General features: G+C 41.6%; 1 protein-coding gene across 1 annotated transcript in view; it reads left to right on the top strand.

The window, feature by feature from the left end:
- Nucleotides 1-15,744, top strand: part of RTN4IP1 (reticulon 4 interacting protein 1) — a 270,285-nt gene that overhangs the window by 78,800 nt on the left and 175,741 nt on the right. Inside the window, exon 7 of the mRNA XM_085611230.1 lies at nt 4,879-5,015. Within this exon, the coding sequence (XP_085467356.1) occupies nt 4,879-5,015 (137 nt within the window). The remainder of the gene's footprint in view (nt 1-4,878; nt 5,016-15,744) is intronic.

The following is a 15,744-nucleotide window of genomic DNA, read 5'->3' on the forward strand; positions in this document are numbered from 1 at the left end:
CTCTCTTTTGCTGGATACATACAAGTTTGTGTTTGTCAAACTGAGCTTCATTAATGATTAGACTCTTCCAAAAAGATGCTCAAACAAAAAAGAAGAAATGCTTTAGATAGCTGACTGACTCTGCAAGGTGAAGTGGAATGGAGTAATACAGCTAAGATGTTTTAGACACAAATTGAAGATGGCTCGGATATTAGTTTATTTGACTAAAGTTTTGGGCTATAAAATCAAGAAATTCCCCTTCATTCAGTGTTCTCTAAGATTACGGAAGTCATGTTTCTTGGTGACGTCGCAGAAATGGAAAGGTCAGAGATAAGTTCAGATAAAATACCTTGATCACCAGTAACAAGAGACCGGTTTTATTTTAATGGAGGTGACTGTTTACATATCAAACCCTGCCAAAGGAATCCTGTCATTTACTTTTTGTTTCATCAACAAATTATTTTAGCAGGATTTGTCGACAAACTTCCAGTCCAATACCAAACAGCGTGGCTCGTAAGATTGCTTGGTGGTTAACTAAGCTACTAAATAGGCCTGTGTGCAATCTGCAGTCAACTAGTTTGAATCCTGCTCGGTTTACACAGATTCTCATGGGCCCAAGAGAGTGGCAGCAGGTAGTGAGTGAAAGCCAGATATTAGTTTATATTTGTGTTATAATATAGCGAAGGTGTTCAATAGATAACAAACTGCAGATAAATCGAAGTCTGAATACAATCCTTGTTATCTTATGTTTACATTAATTGATTTACACTGGAAACAACCACGATGGAAATTGCTTTCTTTGAACTTTTCGGGAGTAAAAGACTTTATTGGGGATAAAGAAAACTTCAATTTTTTTTATTTTTTTTCGAAAAATGTAGTGAATTTCTAGAAAAATGTTGATGCACGGGAGTAAGCTGCTTTAAAAAAGCAGCGGATTTGATTATTTTCGGTAATTTAGTAATTCTTTTTTCACCATGGAATAATGGCCACGTTTTATTGTATGTTCACTTGAGTTTTTTGCACTCAAAATGCAATGCACAATTGTGGCGAGATGAGAGTACTATAAGCACCCGTTAGGTAATCGTTGATTCTCTAAAGCCTTCCCTCTGGGTCAGATGGAATGGCCATTACATATAATATCTTTGGTTCAAACAATTTTGGCCACAGCTCTTTAGTGCTGCAGCTAAGTTAGCCAAAACCTAAATGCTGAACATGCTAAACTGAAAGCCGGTAGGTGGATTCCAAATCGATCACTTCTACTTGAACAGAAACCTAGAATCCAAATCATGTTTAAAAAAAAAAAAAAAGAATTCTTCTGTAAAAACATCAGACCTGATTTCCCACTTTAAAGCATCATCAGACACCTCAGAGGTCACCCGCAGAGATAACATACTCAACTTCTCAATTAGAACCAAGGGAATCTCCAAAAGCATGGCAAAAAAACCTATCAGAATTAAGAATGTCGATAATACATTAAATGAGACAATATGACTCTGCTTTAAGAGAAATATTTCATTTAAAATTGTAGTGGCTTAACATCAAATTGTAATACCATGCCGGTGGCCAACTATTTAAAGCCAAAAACGTGAAATCAAAAAACAGTGCTCTCTAGAAAAAAAGTGATCTGCTTATGAAGAACTCATTAATATTACATACTTGTAAGTACTTCTGTGAACAGCTGCACCGACTATAGCTGTACACTACTGTGAGAAGCTATCTGCACACTACTGTAGGAAGCCATCTGAACTCTACTACACCAACTATGACTTATTCTACCAGTTCTACTAAATTCAAGTTGGTAAAGTTTGTATTTTGTTTGCTCATGTGCTCTCTGGCCCTGAGACCAGCATTCCATTCACTGCCTCTGCGTCTTTGACTCCATATAGCTTACTTGTTTCCCTGCGCTCAGGTTTGTCTGGCCCACTTGTGGGGCTTGACCCTTCTGGGTACCCTACTCTTTCCTTTCATGAGGGATTATGTGCCCCATCTGTGCCTCAGCCTGTGTCCCTTTGTGTTTCTTCATGAGAGATTTCGGGACTCTTTTCAGGCTCCCTCTCCTGCCCTGTTCCTCCCAGCATGTATTCACTTCATGAGGGGTTTCTGGATTCACTTGGTTCTAGAATATTACCTGTCTTCTCTTGGTGCCAGATTAAATTCTCTACTTCTTACTGCTTCCTCCTAGGCTGCATGGGCATTTGCTGTTGGGTTGACATGGCTGTGGCCGAAAATGGATCCCAAATTGCCCTTTGGCCCTCCTCTCCATGACATTTTTTGCTCCTGTGCTCCATAACCCGAGCTGTTGATCCATGAAGATTGCTGCCCTATGCCGGCTCCCCTAAAGCCGCCCTTTTTGCCATCCATTTGTGTTTCTTAGACTGTACTGGTGCCTACACCTTTTGGACACTGACACAGTACAGTCTCTTGGTTCTCTGTTAATTATTTTCTGCCTTCTAGAGTCCCTGCCCTCCCTCTGCATTACCCACCTAGTTGACACTTATTTACGTTTTCTCTACCCTCCTGCAGTGCCTGCCCTTCGTCACTCTGCTTGTTTCACCTGCTTTAGGGGTTCTCGGACTCTTCTGAAGCAGAAAGGAATCATTGCAACTCCCTGAGCTCTGCATGTTTCTCATCCGCTGGGATTTTCTGGCTTCTGTGGTGCTTATGTGTTGCAGGTTCTCTACTGTGTCCCTGAGTGAGGTTTCCATCTATAATTGATTCTTCGTCATGTGTGCTGTTCTCCCTCCTGTCCAAGGTCCCTGCAAGTTTCCCATCCATAAGGGTTTTTAGCACTTAGCTGGGCATGCCAATTGTGGGCTATCTCTGCCTCTGCGTCCCTACCTGTTTCCCCTCTTTAGGTCGAGCATTCAAGACCTCTTGTATATACTTTAGTATATACTTATGTGTATGTTCTTTGTGGGCTCTGGAGATCGTCCCTCGGACTTGTCTGCTTCCACTTTGGGACTTTTTTGTCTGTTTCAACTGCCTCTATTTAACTGTGTTGATAGAAAACGACCAGCAGAAATCAGTAAAATATCAGAATTGCTTTCTGCTGAGGGACTTTCTGTTTTTTAACTTTTCTGGCAACTGCCTCTATTTAACTTTCTTGATACAAAACGACCAGCAGAGGTCAGTAAAAATACCAGAATCATGTTAGCATGATTCCAGTCCTTGGAAATTGTCTTCCACGAGCACCCATAGACAATCTTGTATTTTCAGTGATATGACCACAGAAGTCCCTGATTTTACATTAAAAACGGAGCTTTGGACTATACTATTTCCCGCTGAAAGGCAATATTTCTCTCCCATGTGTTCCCATACCTGGTGTGTCATGCAGTTTGGTGCTTACTTTCCCTCCATGTTAAAGAACAGTAGATGTTTCAGCACCCAGGCTAATGTGCTGCATAGCTAAATACATATAAGGCCCCAAAGGCGAGACTGATTGCATTGCAAATGTTTGTTTGAGGTTTCCCACCACCACTGTTTCTCCCCCTTTCATGTTTCCTTGTACATCCACTGCATGTGTCTTTGAAGAAGATTTTTTGTCTCCCGGTGGTGCCTACTGTAAGTGTGTTCACGTCTACTCCCCTAGATCGAGATGCCCTCCTTTTCTGCGGTGTGCCTGGTTTCCCTGAGGCCTCATGACATTTGCTTTTTGGATTTCTTGGTCTGCCCTCAGAATGGCCCTCATCCTTCTCCCTTTTCTATTTCTACTCTTTTTTTCTGCAGCATGCTTGAGTAGGAAAGAGACTTCTGAAACCCTTTCATCATCCCTCGGTAGTCAATCATTCTTACTCCTTCTTCATGGTCTTCTCCCTTTCAATGAGTCATTCTGTCATATTGATCCTCATTCCCCTCTGCCTTCTAGCATTCATTCATCATGTTCCATTCCTATAGGTGGAATGGGAGTGCCCTCGTTCCATCCTCCACTTTCCTTTAGTTTTGCCCCTCTATGCTTTCATTTCCCATTCTTCCACCACCTTACCATTCCTGTTCTGTGCATTTTATTTCCTTTGCTCCAATTTCCTTCCAACTGTGGCTTCTCTCCAGCATGCAAGGGTTTTCTCTTAACTCAGTTTTTCTTTATTTTGCTTTTCTTCTCTCTTTTCTGTGACTCTGCTTTCTAATTAGGTATGTCATAGAAATAGAAAAAAAACTGCTGCAGTCCTTACTTACCTTACTCTTCCGTTTTATATTAAACTGCACCAACTTTTAATATTTATGGGGTTTTGGGGGGATTATGTGATTTATTTTTTGTAATGGTTTTATTGTTGTTGCAGCATTGATAATATTCTTATTGTTACCTGGAGGTGGGATTCGATAGTAGGTCAATGTTAATTTTTTTGGGTGATATCGACAATCTTCTAATTGTAATTTCAATATAACTTGCTTTCTTCCATTGCGTTTCACTACATTGATGTTCAGCTAATTGGAATTTCATATCATACGCATTATACAATTGCAGAATGTATGTATGGTTTGTACAAATCTTTCTAATGGAGTCATCAGAAGCCACCACCTATGGAACATTTTAGGATAACGAGTTTCTGAAGGCCAAGGGTCAGTTTTACAGCCACGAAGAAAGGCATGGTAGTAGATTCATAACCCCCTAAGTTATTGTAGAATTATTTTGGTTAGGTACAATTTTATGATATTCCATCCATCAGGTCAGAAAAAGAGTGTGATATATCCTGGGCCTGAATAGAAACGCGGGTTCTGACATGTGGAACAATGCCACATCCCATATGTTGCTGGGTGTGGTTTGACAGGCTACAAGCACTCTTTCCTTTTTGATTCTTTTTCAGCTGTTTCACTGTCTTACTTGCTTGTTTCTTTTCACTTGATCTTTCTCTGTCCTGCTGTACTTTATTGTGATTCCCTCCATTTGGGCTCTCTTTGTAGTTGACAAAGGCATGGGGTGCGCATGTGACGGCTGTGTGTTCTCAAGATGCCAGCGCCTTAGTGACGGACCTTGGAGCAGATCATGTCATCGATTATAAATCGGGAAATGTGGAGCAGCAGCTGAAATCTTCAGAGCTGTAAGTATGAGTGAATGATGTGCACACTGAACACTGCTCTTGTAACTACCTGTACTGAAATATCCGTGTAATGCAAACACCGTTTCAATGATAGAGTTTGTTAGTTTAGCTCTGAGGGGATCCCTCTCTCCACAGCCCCACTTCAGTTTTCCTTGACAAAACGATCAGGAGAACTCCACAAGACGAATTGTTTCTTTTTTGTTTTGAATGACAAATCCTATATTAAAGGAGGGCAGGTCCAAAATTTAACTTTTACATTTGTAATAAGCTTTTTCTGTCTTTCAGCAGAGTCCGCAAATTTGTATGAGCGGGCCTGTAATGTGAAATAACCAGCAAAACAAAAACAACTACCATTTGACAATAAAAAAAAACAAGTTAAAAGGGATAAAAATGAACGGGGGGGCTGTATTACCGAAAGGAGAAAATGACCATGGATTTTGTGGTCAGAAAGTTGGTGCGGTAGGGAGACAACCAGTGTCATGGCCTTTCTTACATAGTGGACAACCGTGCATGGCCCGCTGCTCTAAAATGCAACGTAGATGGAGAAACACTCCTTCTGGTGTTCACAGGTTTGTCACACATGCACACCCCTGCATAACTTGCACCACATCCTCTGCAGCCTCTTGTCAGTCTCAGGAGCATCATTCAGTTGTATGGGGGTCAGGTTATGGATAGAAAGGTAATAAGCGGGGCCTGCTTTCTTGGCTGGGGACAATTGTTTGTCATGTAAGACCTTCACTTTCCTTTGTGTCAGACCTGCCATAAGAGAACAGGAGGTGCAACTGGGGCAAACCTCAATGCATCCCAGAGGGATTGAAGGGTCCAGTGGTATCTTATCCTGCCACAACCCTGTCCCCGCCCCCTGCTCTCAGATTTTCTATTGGGGCGAATGCATGCGTGCAATGCAACTTGCAAAGTCGTGGTGAATTGTGAATTGTGGGCATGCGCAGATTCCTTTGTGAACCGGTAAATGTTTGAATCTGCCCTTCCCTCTGCTGCTGGGATGAGTTGAATGAATCTGGTCCAACGTATAGTATTCTTGCATTTTGTTTACACCACATACAAAGTAAGATGGAAAAGAGTAGCAGCATGCAGGATCCAGTAAGGAGAGAAGGCAATTGTTTAATTCCAATGAATACATTTAGGAAATATATTTCTCTCAGGAAGAACAGAACCTGGTTGCTAGTAAAGCAGGCAATGTCGGTTTTTTACATAATTGAAAAGCATTAAAGGTAAAAGAAGCAAATCTGAAAACATATATAGTAGCAGCCAGGAGTAAACAATTAAGAAAAACTAAAATCATGAATTCTTTACCCCCCTAAATTAATATTCTGGCGAATATGTCATGTGGAAGGCATTCTTCAGACTGGCATAACACAAGACCTTTTGATTTTCCTAAAATGATTGATATTCATTTATAGTGTACTTACTTGCTGGAGTTATCAGACAGCCCTTTTCATCCAATGGTCTGTTATTTTGTGCCATTTACATTTTCCTTCGCCCCCCTTCGGCATACAACATGGGGCTGTGGGTCAGCCCACTTCATCATTGCCTATCTTCACTGTGAGTGATGGCATTCTGCTCTTCTACAAGGAGCACTTCTGCACAGTTATTCCCTCGAACGACAAGAACTGCTACAACAATGTGTACTTTTGAGACCAAAACAATATTTAGCAAATGCTTTTTCTTCTATTGGGAGGGCTTGGCAGGACCCCACCACAGCTACTGGGCTGCTCTTTTCTCATCAGATGTGTGCATCGCAAACATCATTATTTTAAAAACAAAATATCTCAAATGGCGGTTCATACGTACAAATGAATGTGCATGCGTCCACCTGCATAGGATCTCGTCTGGTAATGGTTTCAGCTCAATAATAATTATTTATAATAAATTATTTATAATTGTGCGCATGCTTGTGCACATGTGAACAAATAGGTGGCTATCTTTCGGGGTTTCTTACATGAATGAAAACCATTCTAAGTTGCACACATTAACAGCCTTGTTTTCAACTTTATTAACTTTTTCACAGGGGTGGGCAATCACGACACAGTACATGCATATGAGCTGCATTTATGACAGTTCTATGCAGGGCTTTAGGTGGGATGAATAAACTGGGGGGTGGGGGTCTCAGAGGGGCGCGGTCTATGTAATCAGGCCGTGGCTTAAACACATAAGCTAAAAATCTGTGTTTTTCACCATAGTGTGATGTCCAACTGATATTTTTCTCCCTCTTTCCATTATTGCACTCAGATACAATACAACAACTGACATTACCCCTGAAACAAGCTAGGACTATTGGCTTAGTCAATGGTTGTCAGCTGCATAAGATAAATGAGTAACAACAATTACTTTGTTGTAAATTATATTGAAAATGCTTCAATATTGCAATAATGAGCCTATGAAATAACTATAACGCTCAATTAAGAATGTTACATCAAACTCTGTAAAATATTTACTCCTATTTATTGTGGGCTTGAAAAATGTCTGGAAGCTGCTGATACTGAGCAGCAGGAGCCCATGCAGCGGCTTTGATGTTTGAGACCTGCTACTTGTGGAGCCTAAGGTCTGCCCTTCACCCCTCCTGCCCCACTGCAGATTCCACAGATCACTGTCATAGCTCCGGATTGTGGCAGCATGTTTAACACGGGAGTCTCTTCACAGTTACATCTAAGGCCAGTGATGAGTGCTACTGCCGCTGAGTTAAGATTGTTGTTTTCAAAGTGCACGAGAGTAAAAACGGAGAGCCCGATAGGAACCAGTCTCAGCACCTGCTTTACAAAACTGCCGGTGCTGAGCACCGGCTGGATCCGGCCCACTTAAAGCCCTGGTTATAAGAAAAGCAAGCAACGCATAGCATGGAAAAAACATGACACACTTTGAAGCATTTCATCTCGGCGTTGAGGTTCCACTAGAAGGGGGCTCCACAATGGGCGAGGCATGTGGCGGTGACCCAGTGACACGCTGCAGATAAAGATGAAACGGTGCCCATATGTCTTTGGGGCGGGAGGTTGGCTGGAGTGTCTCAAAATACTATTCCGACATGTCCTGACTGTAAAAAGCATTGCATAGCCACCCCCTCAAAGACGGCATATTTCACTGCATGCACCTTACCGCCACACATCGTTTAGCTAGAAGAAGGCGAATGGTGACAAGATGACCGTATGAAGAGGGGAGGTCGGAGGTGTCTGCCAGTACTGCCGTCTGGAAAAATGGGTCAACTGGGGTCTCCATAATCTCTGAAATCACCATGAAAACACCCCGCCAGTGCCAGTACAAGGCGTGTTTGAGACAGCTCCAGGCCATATGGAGATAGTTTACATTAGGAAGGTCACATTTAGCACATTTCATTTCAGTGCCCCCCCATTGACATCCATCTTTGAGGCATTTTTTATAACTTTATTAGAGAACCATTTGCAGATGGCCACCCATGCATGTGCATTGTGTGTGCGTGCATGGATGGTCATTTTTGTACCAGGGTTTTTAATAAAGTTTTACAAAACCATGGCAAAACAAAAGCAGCATTGGCAAAGCCAAAAGGTTGGCAGCCAACAGCAGACCATTTGACTTGCCATTACTTGGGATTATGATATAAAGGCATGAAAAAGGTTTACATGGTTTTCATGACCTGTTTGCACACAGTACATTCACTTATCTGATTTAATACAAAGCTAAAGAAACTGGACTGGGGAGGCACAGAATTCCTGCAGTATCAGAGAATGAACCATACTGTGACAGTGCAGTCAACTGTATTTCCAAGATCATCTTCCGGATCCGGATTTGGGAAATTAGAGTTAATACAAGAGAATATAGGAATTGTGTCTCCCAATCGTACCACAAAGCTTGACATTCGGAAGGTATAATCTGAATTTCTAGATACATGAGTTAATAATGGATTGAGGAAAAAATAGTTTTTCAAATGTTTACACATTTTAGCATAGCAAGCTGCTGAGCACTTTATCAGTTGTATGCCTCTCCCTGATTATAAGCAGAAAATGTCAAAGAGGATGCACTCCTTCCCTTTACTTAGAAAATGCTGGTTTAAATTATTAGAATCAAAAGTGCGTGCGATCAGTAACTGTGAAACGCCTCCAGTCACAGTGAATACTGAAGTAAACTTGAGCAGGAGCATTTTCATTATGCTCCAAACTGTCGCACTGCGGATATGGGGCAGTCCCTCCAGTGTATCATTTCATTGAAGTAATCAATATTTCACACATTATACCAAATTTTTTTATACTTCTTGCTTCAAGACTTGTGAACTTTACTTTGAATCACTGCGAAGACAGCATGATTGTATCCAAACGCTTTATTCAATAACTTCTCATGCGTTGTGTGCCCATCCAGGCCTCGTACAACAACACGCTTCGGTTGAAGCCAATCATTACGTGGAAAAGACATGTGTATTTTTTATCCAATGCATTTCGAGCCTGTGAGGCTCTTCGTCAGGGATCTACACAATAAAAGTAAAGAAAAAACCACTAAGCCAACATATCATGAGACAGCCATTCTATCATAAACAATGTAATTAAGCGCCCAAGTTGTCCACCCTCACCCCAAACTCCACCAAAAAATTCTAAGCGGGTACACACTCATTTCCCCCACAGTAAAAAATGTGAATGAACATAATCCTACACCAAATTTATCAGAGCTACAAGTATAACCAAAGTGCATAATATACTCTCAAACCCCTTAATATACTCAAAGTGCAGTATCGCGCACGTTTCTGAAGGGTTGACACGAACACAACGGAAAGCATGAGGCGGTTGGTTTAGGTAACGTTAACCGAGCATTATAGTTCAAGGATACGGGTGGAGGGAAGCTTTTAAAATATTGCTGGGAGGAATTAAGGGGGAAATGAGTGTGTACCCGCTTAGAATTTTTTGGTGGAGTTTGGGGTGAGGGTGGACAACTTGGGCGCTTAATTACATTGTTTATGATAGAATGGCTGTCTCATGATATGTTGGCTTAGTGGTTTTTTCTTTACTTTTATTGTGTAGATCCCTGACGAAGAGCCTCACAGGCTCGAAATGCATTGGATAAAAAATACACATGTCTTTTCCACGTAATGATTGGCTTCAACCGAAGCGTGTTGTTGTACGAGGCCTGGATGGGCACACAACGCATGAGAAGTTATTGAATAAAGCGTTTGGATACAATCATGCTGTCTTCGCAGTGATTCAAAGTAAAGTTCACAAGTCTTGAAGCAAGAAGTATAAAAACATTTGGTATAATGTGTGAAATATTGATTACTTCAATGAAATGATACACTGGAGGGACTGCCCCATATCCGCAGTGCGACAGTTTGGAGCATAATGAAAATGCTCCTGCTCAAGTTTACTTCTCCCTGATTATAAGGCAGAGGGACTGGTGAGGGGCTATGACAAGGCAGAGAGGATGACCAGCATGGTCTTTGGCAGAAGAACGTTAATGCTATTAGAATGTTGCCCCCATATAGGCATTATGTTCGACCTGAAACTAGGAGAAACAGACAGAAATATTTGAATTTTGGTCCAAGGGCCTGTTCACCATTGTTCACCCTCTACAACACCATCTATAAGGCTCTCAACTCTCCCCGCTTTTAATAAAGATTACCACACCCTTAGGAAGTTGCATGAGATGTTTGAGACTCAGTGTCACAAATGAGCGCCTGTGATGTGCTGCAGAAGTGGCCATTTGTTACCTGTCAAGGTTTTGCCCATCACCGTATACATTAGGCATGCAAGGTACTGAAACATGGGGCAAGATCCCAGTTGAGAACATACTGCTGTCTCTAATCGGTTGTTTACAGGAAATGAGAGCAGATGGCCGAGTCCATTTCCCATGTTAATAAATATTGTGATGCACTAGCTACCCTGTTGACCAGGGGTCATATTTTTGTGAGTTGCATGAGAAGAAAACTCCAGAGCATAGCCCTTGAATGGAAACAGACTGACGGGCGCCCATGCCAACTATGTAACACCTGTCTGGGCCAGGTGGTATTTGGTCTACCTTCAGAGTCTACTTCACCAACTTTGTAGTAACAGCTCGTCTATTCTGCCCTCGAGACATCATTAAGGCTGGAGGTGCAAAGGTACCAATTACTCCAACACAAATTAAGGTATATAGGTTTGAACAGTTTCGGTTACGATTCTTTTCAAACAGTAGTGGGCAATTTTATAATCTACTTGTCCAAGGGTCAAAATGCTCATGGAATTACTTGTTTTATACAGAATTAATTTGTCCGACCTACCCACTAAATCTTTTGAATGGGCTGGCACCGACACATTACTAGGGTTTTTTTATGTTGTTTAATTAAGCTTGGTCAACAAAATTAATCTTTTGAAACAGTTCTAAAGTAAATGTATTTTTTTTACTTAAACCAAATGCAGGGTAGAAGGGCCCTGAGGCGTTCTTGAGAGGACATTTCTGCATTTCAGTAGGAAATGTTAAAAAAATTAAAAACAAAAAATGCTCTTGTTAACTAGCACAGGCTACAACAGAGCCTGTACTGTCAGTCCAATACTGGTTGTAAGATTCTTTTTTCAATTAGGATAGGAATCTGTGAAATTTTTGATTGGAATATGTGACCAATAATTGACTTATCTTTTCTGCCTCTAAAGTCAGTGAATTAATCTTCAATCCTTTATCACCGGGATTATAATCTGTGAAGTCTGTATTTTTACCCACATATTCCTGACTGGGATTACAACCTGTGATCTGCAGGCTAAAATTGTGTATTTAAAAGACTCAGGGGTAGCTGTTCCTGAAAAAGGATCCAGCCAAATAGGCGTCGGAATACAGAAGGGGTGGGAAGGTGTCTCAGGATGGATGTCTGGGATGGGGGAATTCCTAAATTTGGAAAAGTTGCCCTCACACGTGAAGGTGTCATGCTTCTTCACTGGGCATTTTTGCTCCTCGTGGAAGCGTCGCTGCAATAGCCCCCTGGCCCCACGAGAGGGCTCTTTGTCAGAGATCTTTTTAAGTAAAAAAACGCCGTAATAGCCTGTGATAGTGCGTGGCGCTAGTGTGATAGTGAGTTAACAATATCGTTGTGGTGCCCAATAAGAGAAGGTTTTTAATTGTGAGTCCACCGGATAGAGTAAAAACAGAAGTCAAACCTCTACTTTCCACTAATGAGGAAATCCAATTTGGTTAAAAGTGATGGTGCAGTGAATGGGGTCGACATGTTTCACGCCCTATCAGTCCAGGGATCCTCGGCGTTTCATCAGGACCAAGTATAGTGTGAAAAATGAAGAAACTAATTATTCTTTAAAATACTTCTTGTTTCTTCATTTTTCACACTATACCTGTTCCTGATGAAACCCTATTCACTGCACCAGCACTTTTAACCAAACTGGATTTCTTCATTAGTGAAAAGTAGAAGTTTGGCTTCTGTTTTTACTCTATCCGGAGCAAACAAACATAAAACCCCTAAGAGTCCTCAAACAAATTGTAAAAACACAGTTTACAAGCTGACTGCCTCTTTACATATGATGCACCTAGAGCTAAGGAAGTGCTTCTTGTAGCTTCCTCTCCACACACACTTCATCGTGTCATCTATCTGATGAGAAGCCCTCACATTAGTAGCATGGATCCTTCCTGCTGGTATAGGTTTTCAGGTTACTGCTGTCAGGCAATGGGAATGGGAATTAACTTTGTCTTCTTGCAGTATTTCCATTAGATATTTTGATTATTGGACTCTGCATAAATGATATTTTGCCTTCTTGGCTTTTGGGGCATTCTGAGCTGCTTAAATGAAATAAAAGCCATTTTATAAGTAAGCTGGTATATTTGACCCTTTGATAAGGATTCAATTTGAGAGTAGGGTTAGGGATGTCAATCTCTCACGGAACTGTAATTAATGACTAATGAGTTGTTGCTGAGGAGATAAAGGGCAGTTTATGGTTGTGGCATAGAATGCTGAAGCATCAACTAGTCAGGATGTAGCTTATTCAGAACAAACCCCCACCAAGCCAGTCCCGACAGCCAGAGCAACCATTCAAATGACAAACTACACATTCCAGACAGCATAAAAGACTTCACAACATGAAAGTATTCTAAACTCAATTACAAAACAAACAGACCCTATCTGTTCACTGGCATATCCTATATCACGAACCTCATACCAAATAAAATAGGAAACCATACACACATACAGTACCTTATTTAAAAGCAGAATATCCTGAGGAGCATTCCACTTTTTGATAAATACATTGGAGAATATTTTTGGCAAACTTTGTTTCTCTTAAGTTATGGTGTTTCAGACGTCTTGATATATATATGCATTCGTAGTTACTGTTCTAGACATGGGGCCCGATTATGATGGCGGTCGGACCTCAGTCCGTCCGCCATCATTTCGTTTTTGGGACCGCCCGCCTGCAGGGTGGTGGCCCCACAGGGCAAATTAGGATGCGGCTGCCGCCGTGGCCGTTGCATTTCCCATGTTTTGTATTGCGGCGGGTGCAGGGCTCTGCAGCACCTTCCGCAGTACAAAACAAACACCCCACACATATCCCTGCAGTACGTGGCAGGCCCCATGTGGTGCCTGCCATATGATGCAGGGATATTTTGCCCCCCAACACCCAAAGTCAAGGGCCAGGGGAGAAGATGGGCCCGCTATGGGCCCCCAAAGTCCCTTTCCGCCAGCCTTTTCATGGCGGGTTAACTGCCATGAAAAGACCAGTGGAAAGGGACATTGTAATCCCCACGGCACTTGTAGGGACTACAACCCCCTCCACTGCACCGGCAGGCTCAAGGAGCCCGTCGGATGTGTGGCCATCACCCCGTCCGCAATGGTAATATGACGGGCGGGAAACATGTCTCCGATGGCGGGGAGACCGCCACCGACAGCCTGTCGGAGGCACTCTCCCCGCCATCAAAATCAGGCCTTTAGTATTTTTGGACAATCCAGTCTTTGTGGGGCATCTGGCCCTCTCAACATTCTCAATGTTTATTTCTGTACAAACTGTTTGGGTTTCATCTCCCTTCTTCACTAATACATTTGGGCCTCACATTTCGGTAGAAACTCACAACATCATCCTTTTAATCTATCACAGGAAGGATAACACCTCTTCTAATGAACCACTTTTATTTTTTTTCTTGAACCAATATCCTCAAATTAAACAAGCCATGTATAAATAATCTTCTGTGAACTTTTGTAACTTTTCTGAAATCCCGGATGAAGCTTTTCCCACCACGCTCCCATTCTTACCGTTATCCATTTGCCATTGTTACTCTTTACAGCCTTTGATTTTTTTTTTTACTGGTTCTGATACTTTTTGTAACTTTCTATGAATGAACCTCTGTATCTCACACTACTTTGGTTTTCCTGTTGCGAGTTTAAGCTTGTACATTCAACCCAGTACGACCTTTAAAGTGGTGGACCTTGTATGACTACAATATTTTCAACTTTTTTTTACCCTTCAGTGCATTACCTAGTGCTATTTTTGGAATCTTTTTACTATTCTATTCAAACTCTAAACTTAGACATTTATTTACAAATGGTATAGAGAAAGTTGTAAATGGATCATTGTCAGCCCTTTGAACATATTTATTTACTTAACAGATTTGCACACATCACTAAAAATGAATCCAGCAACTTCTTCTGTACAAACTATATTGGTCATGTTGACTACTCCAAAACACCTAACTTAGGTCAGTTATTTAAATAATCAATTAGTAGGAACACATAGTTATCCACATACCAATCCACATACAGAGACCCTGTAGTGTAGAGGCAACCTTTCTGTGTAGTATGCGCAGACAAAAGGTAGAACCTCTACTGACCTTAAGTGCATAACTGGTCACCAAGATTCGATGGAGGGACTCCTCTAGGGTCATCTATTACTTATGTGACCTTTGTAATGCACATTTACAATTTTTCGTGCTGATAGAAAAAGAGGAAATACTTTCCCTGATTGAGGAACCCAGCCAGAGTACACATCTCATAACATGCCCTTTAAAATGGTCTACCTTCCGCTGCGGTGCATAAGAACACCCCTGAAATGGGATGCAGTAGAGTAAATACGTAACACGCAGTGCACTTTGATATCACCTCCATACACAACGCATATGTGGCACTGTGGATATATCAGTGTGTGTTTTACTACTGATAACGTGAATAACAGTCCCACGGTTGACCACGGTAACCACAAGGGAATCTTAACAGATTTATAGATGAGTGGAGCACATGCAAGTATACCCTCACTTAAAGATCCATGCTTAGGAATGAGATATAAGACTGAAGCAACATGTAAATAGTGGTGTCATTAGACCCCGACAGAGCACACGCGCATAGGTATAGGAATGGCCCCTACCGCCTAATAAAATATAGCGCACCAAATACACTCAGAGGGGTGAATCAAACTTACAAACATGACACGAGGAGAATAAGACCTACCGAAAGGGCAGGGGTGTCATAGCAAAGAGGACACCATGTCAAGCTCAGCTAAAGCAGCCGTTCAGTTGTCATAGTACGCTATCCAGCTAGCATAGATGCACTTTTGACATAAACAAATTGTAAATTGTCTCACAAAAATGCACAGATCCCACTTACCTTCGAAACACTACTCACCTCTTTAGAAACGACTTCCCAATTCTTACTGCAGCAGCATTTATTGGAGCAGGATGCGGCGACTGACTGAGGTCATGGCGCCAAAAGAGGAACAGAAAGGTTTCAGTGAAAGAATGTGTACAATTTTTTGCACATGTGCACAATTATATGTATTATATGGCAGACGTAGAACGTGCA

The sequence above is a fragment of the Triturus cristatus genome, chromosome 6, assembly GCF_964204655.1.
Source record: "Triturus cristatus chromosome 6, aTriCri1.1, whole genome shotgun sequence".
In the NCBI taxonomy this organism is placed as follows: domain Eukaryota; kingdom Metazoa; phylum Chordata; class Amphibia; order Caudata; family Salamandridae; genus Triturus; species Triturus cristatus.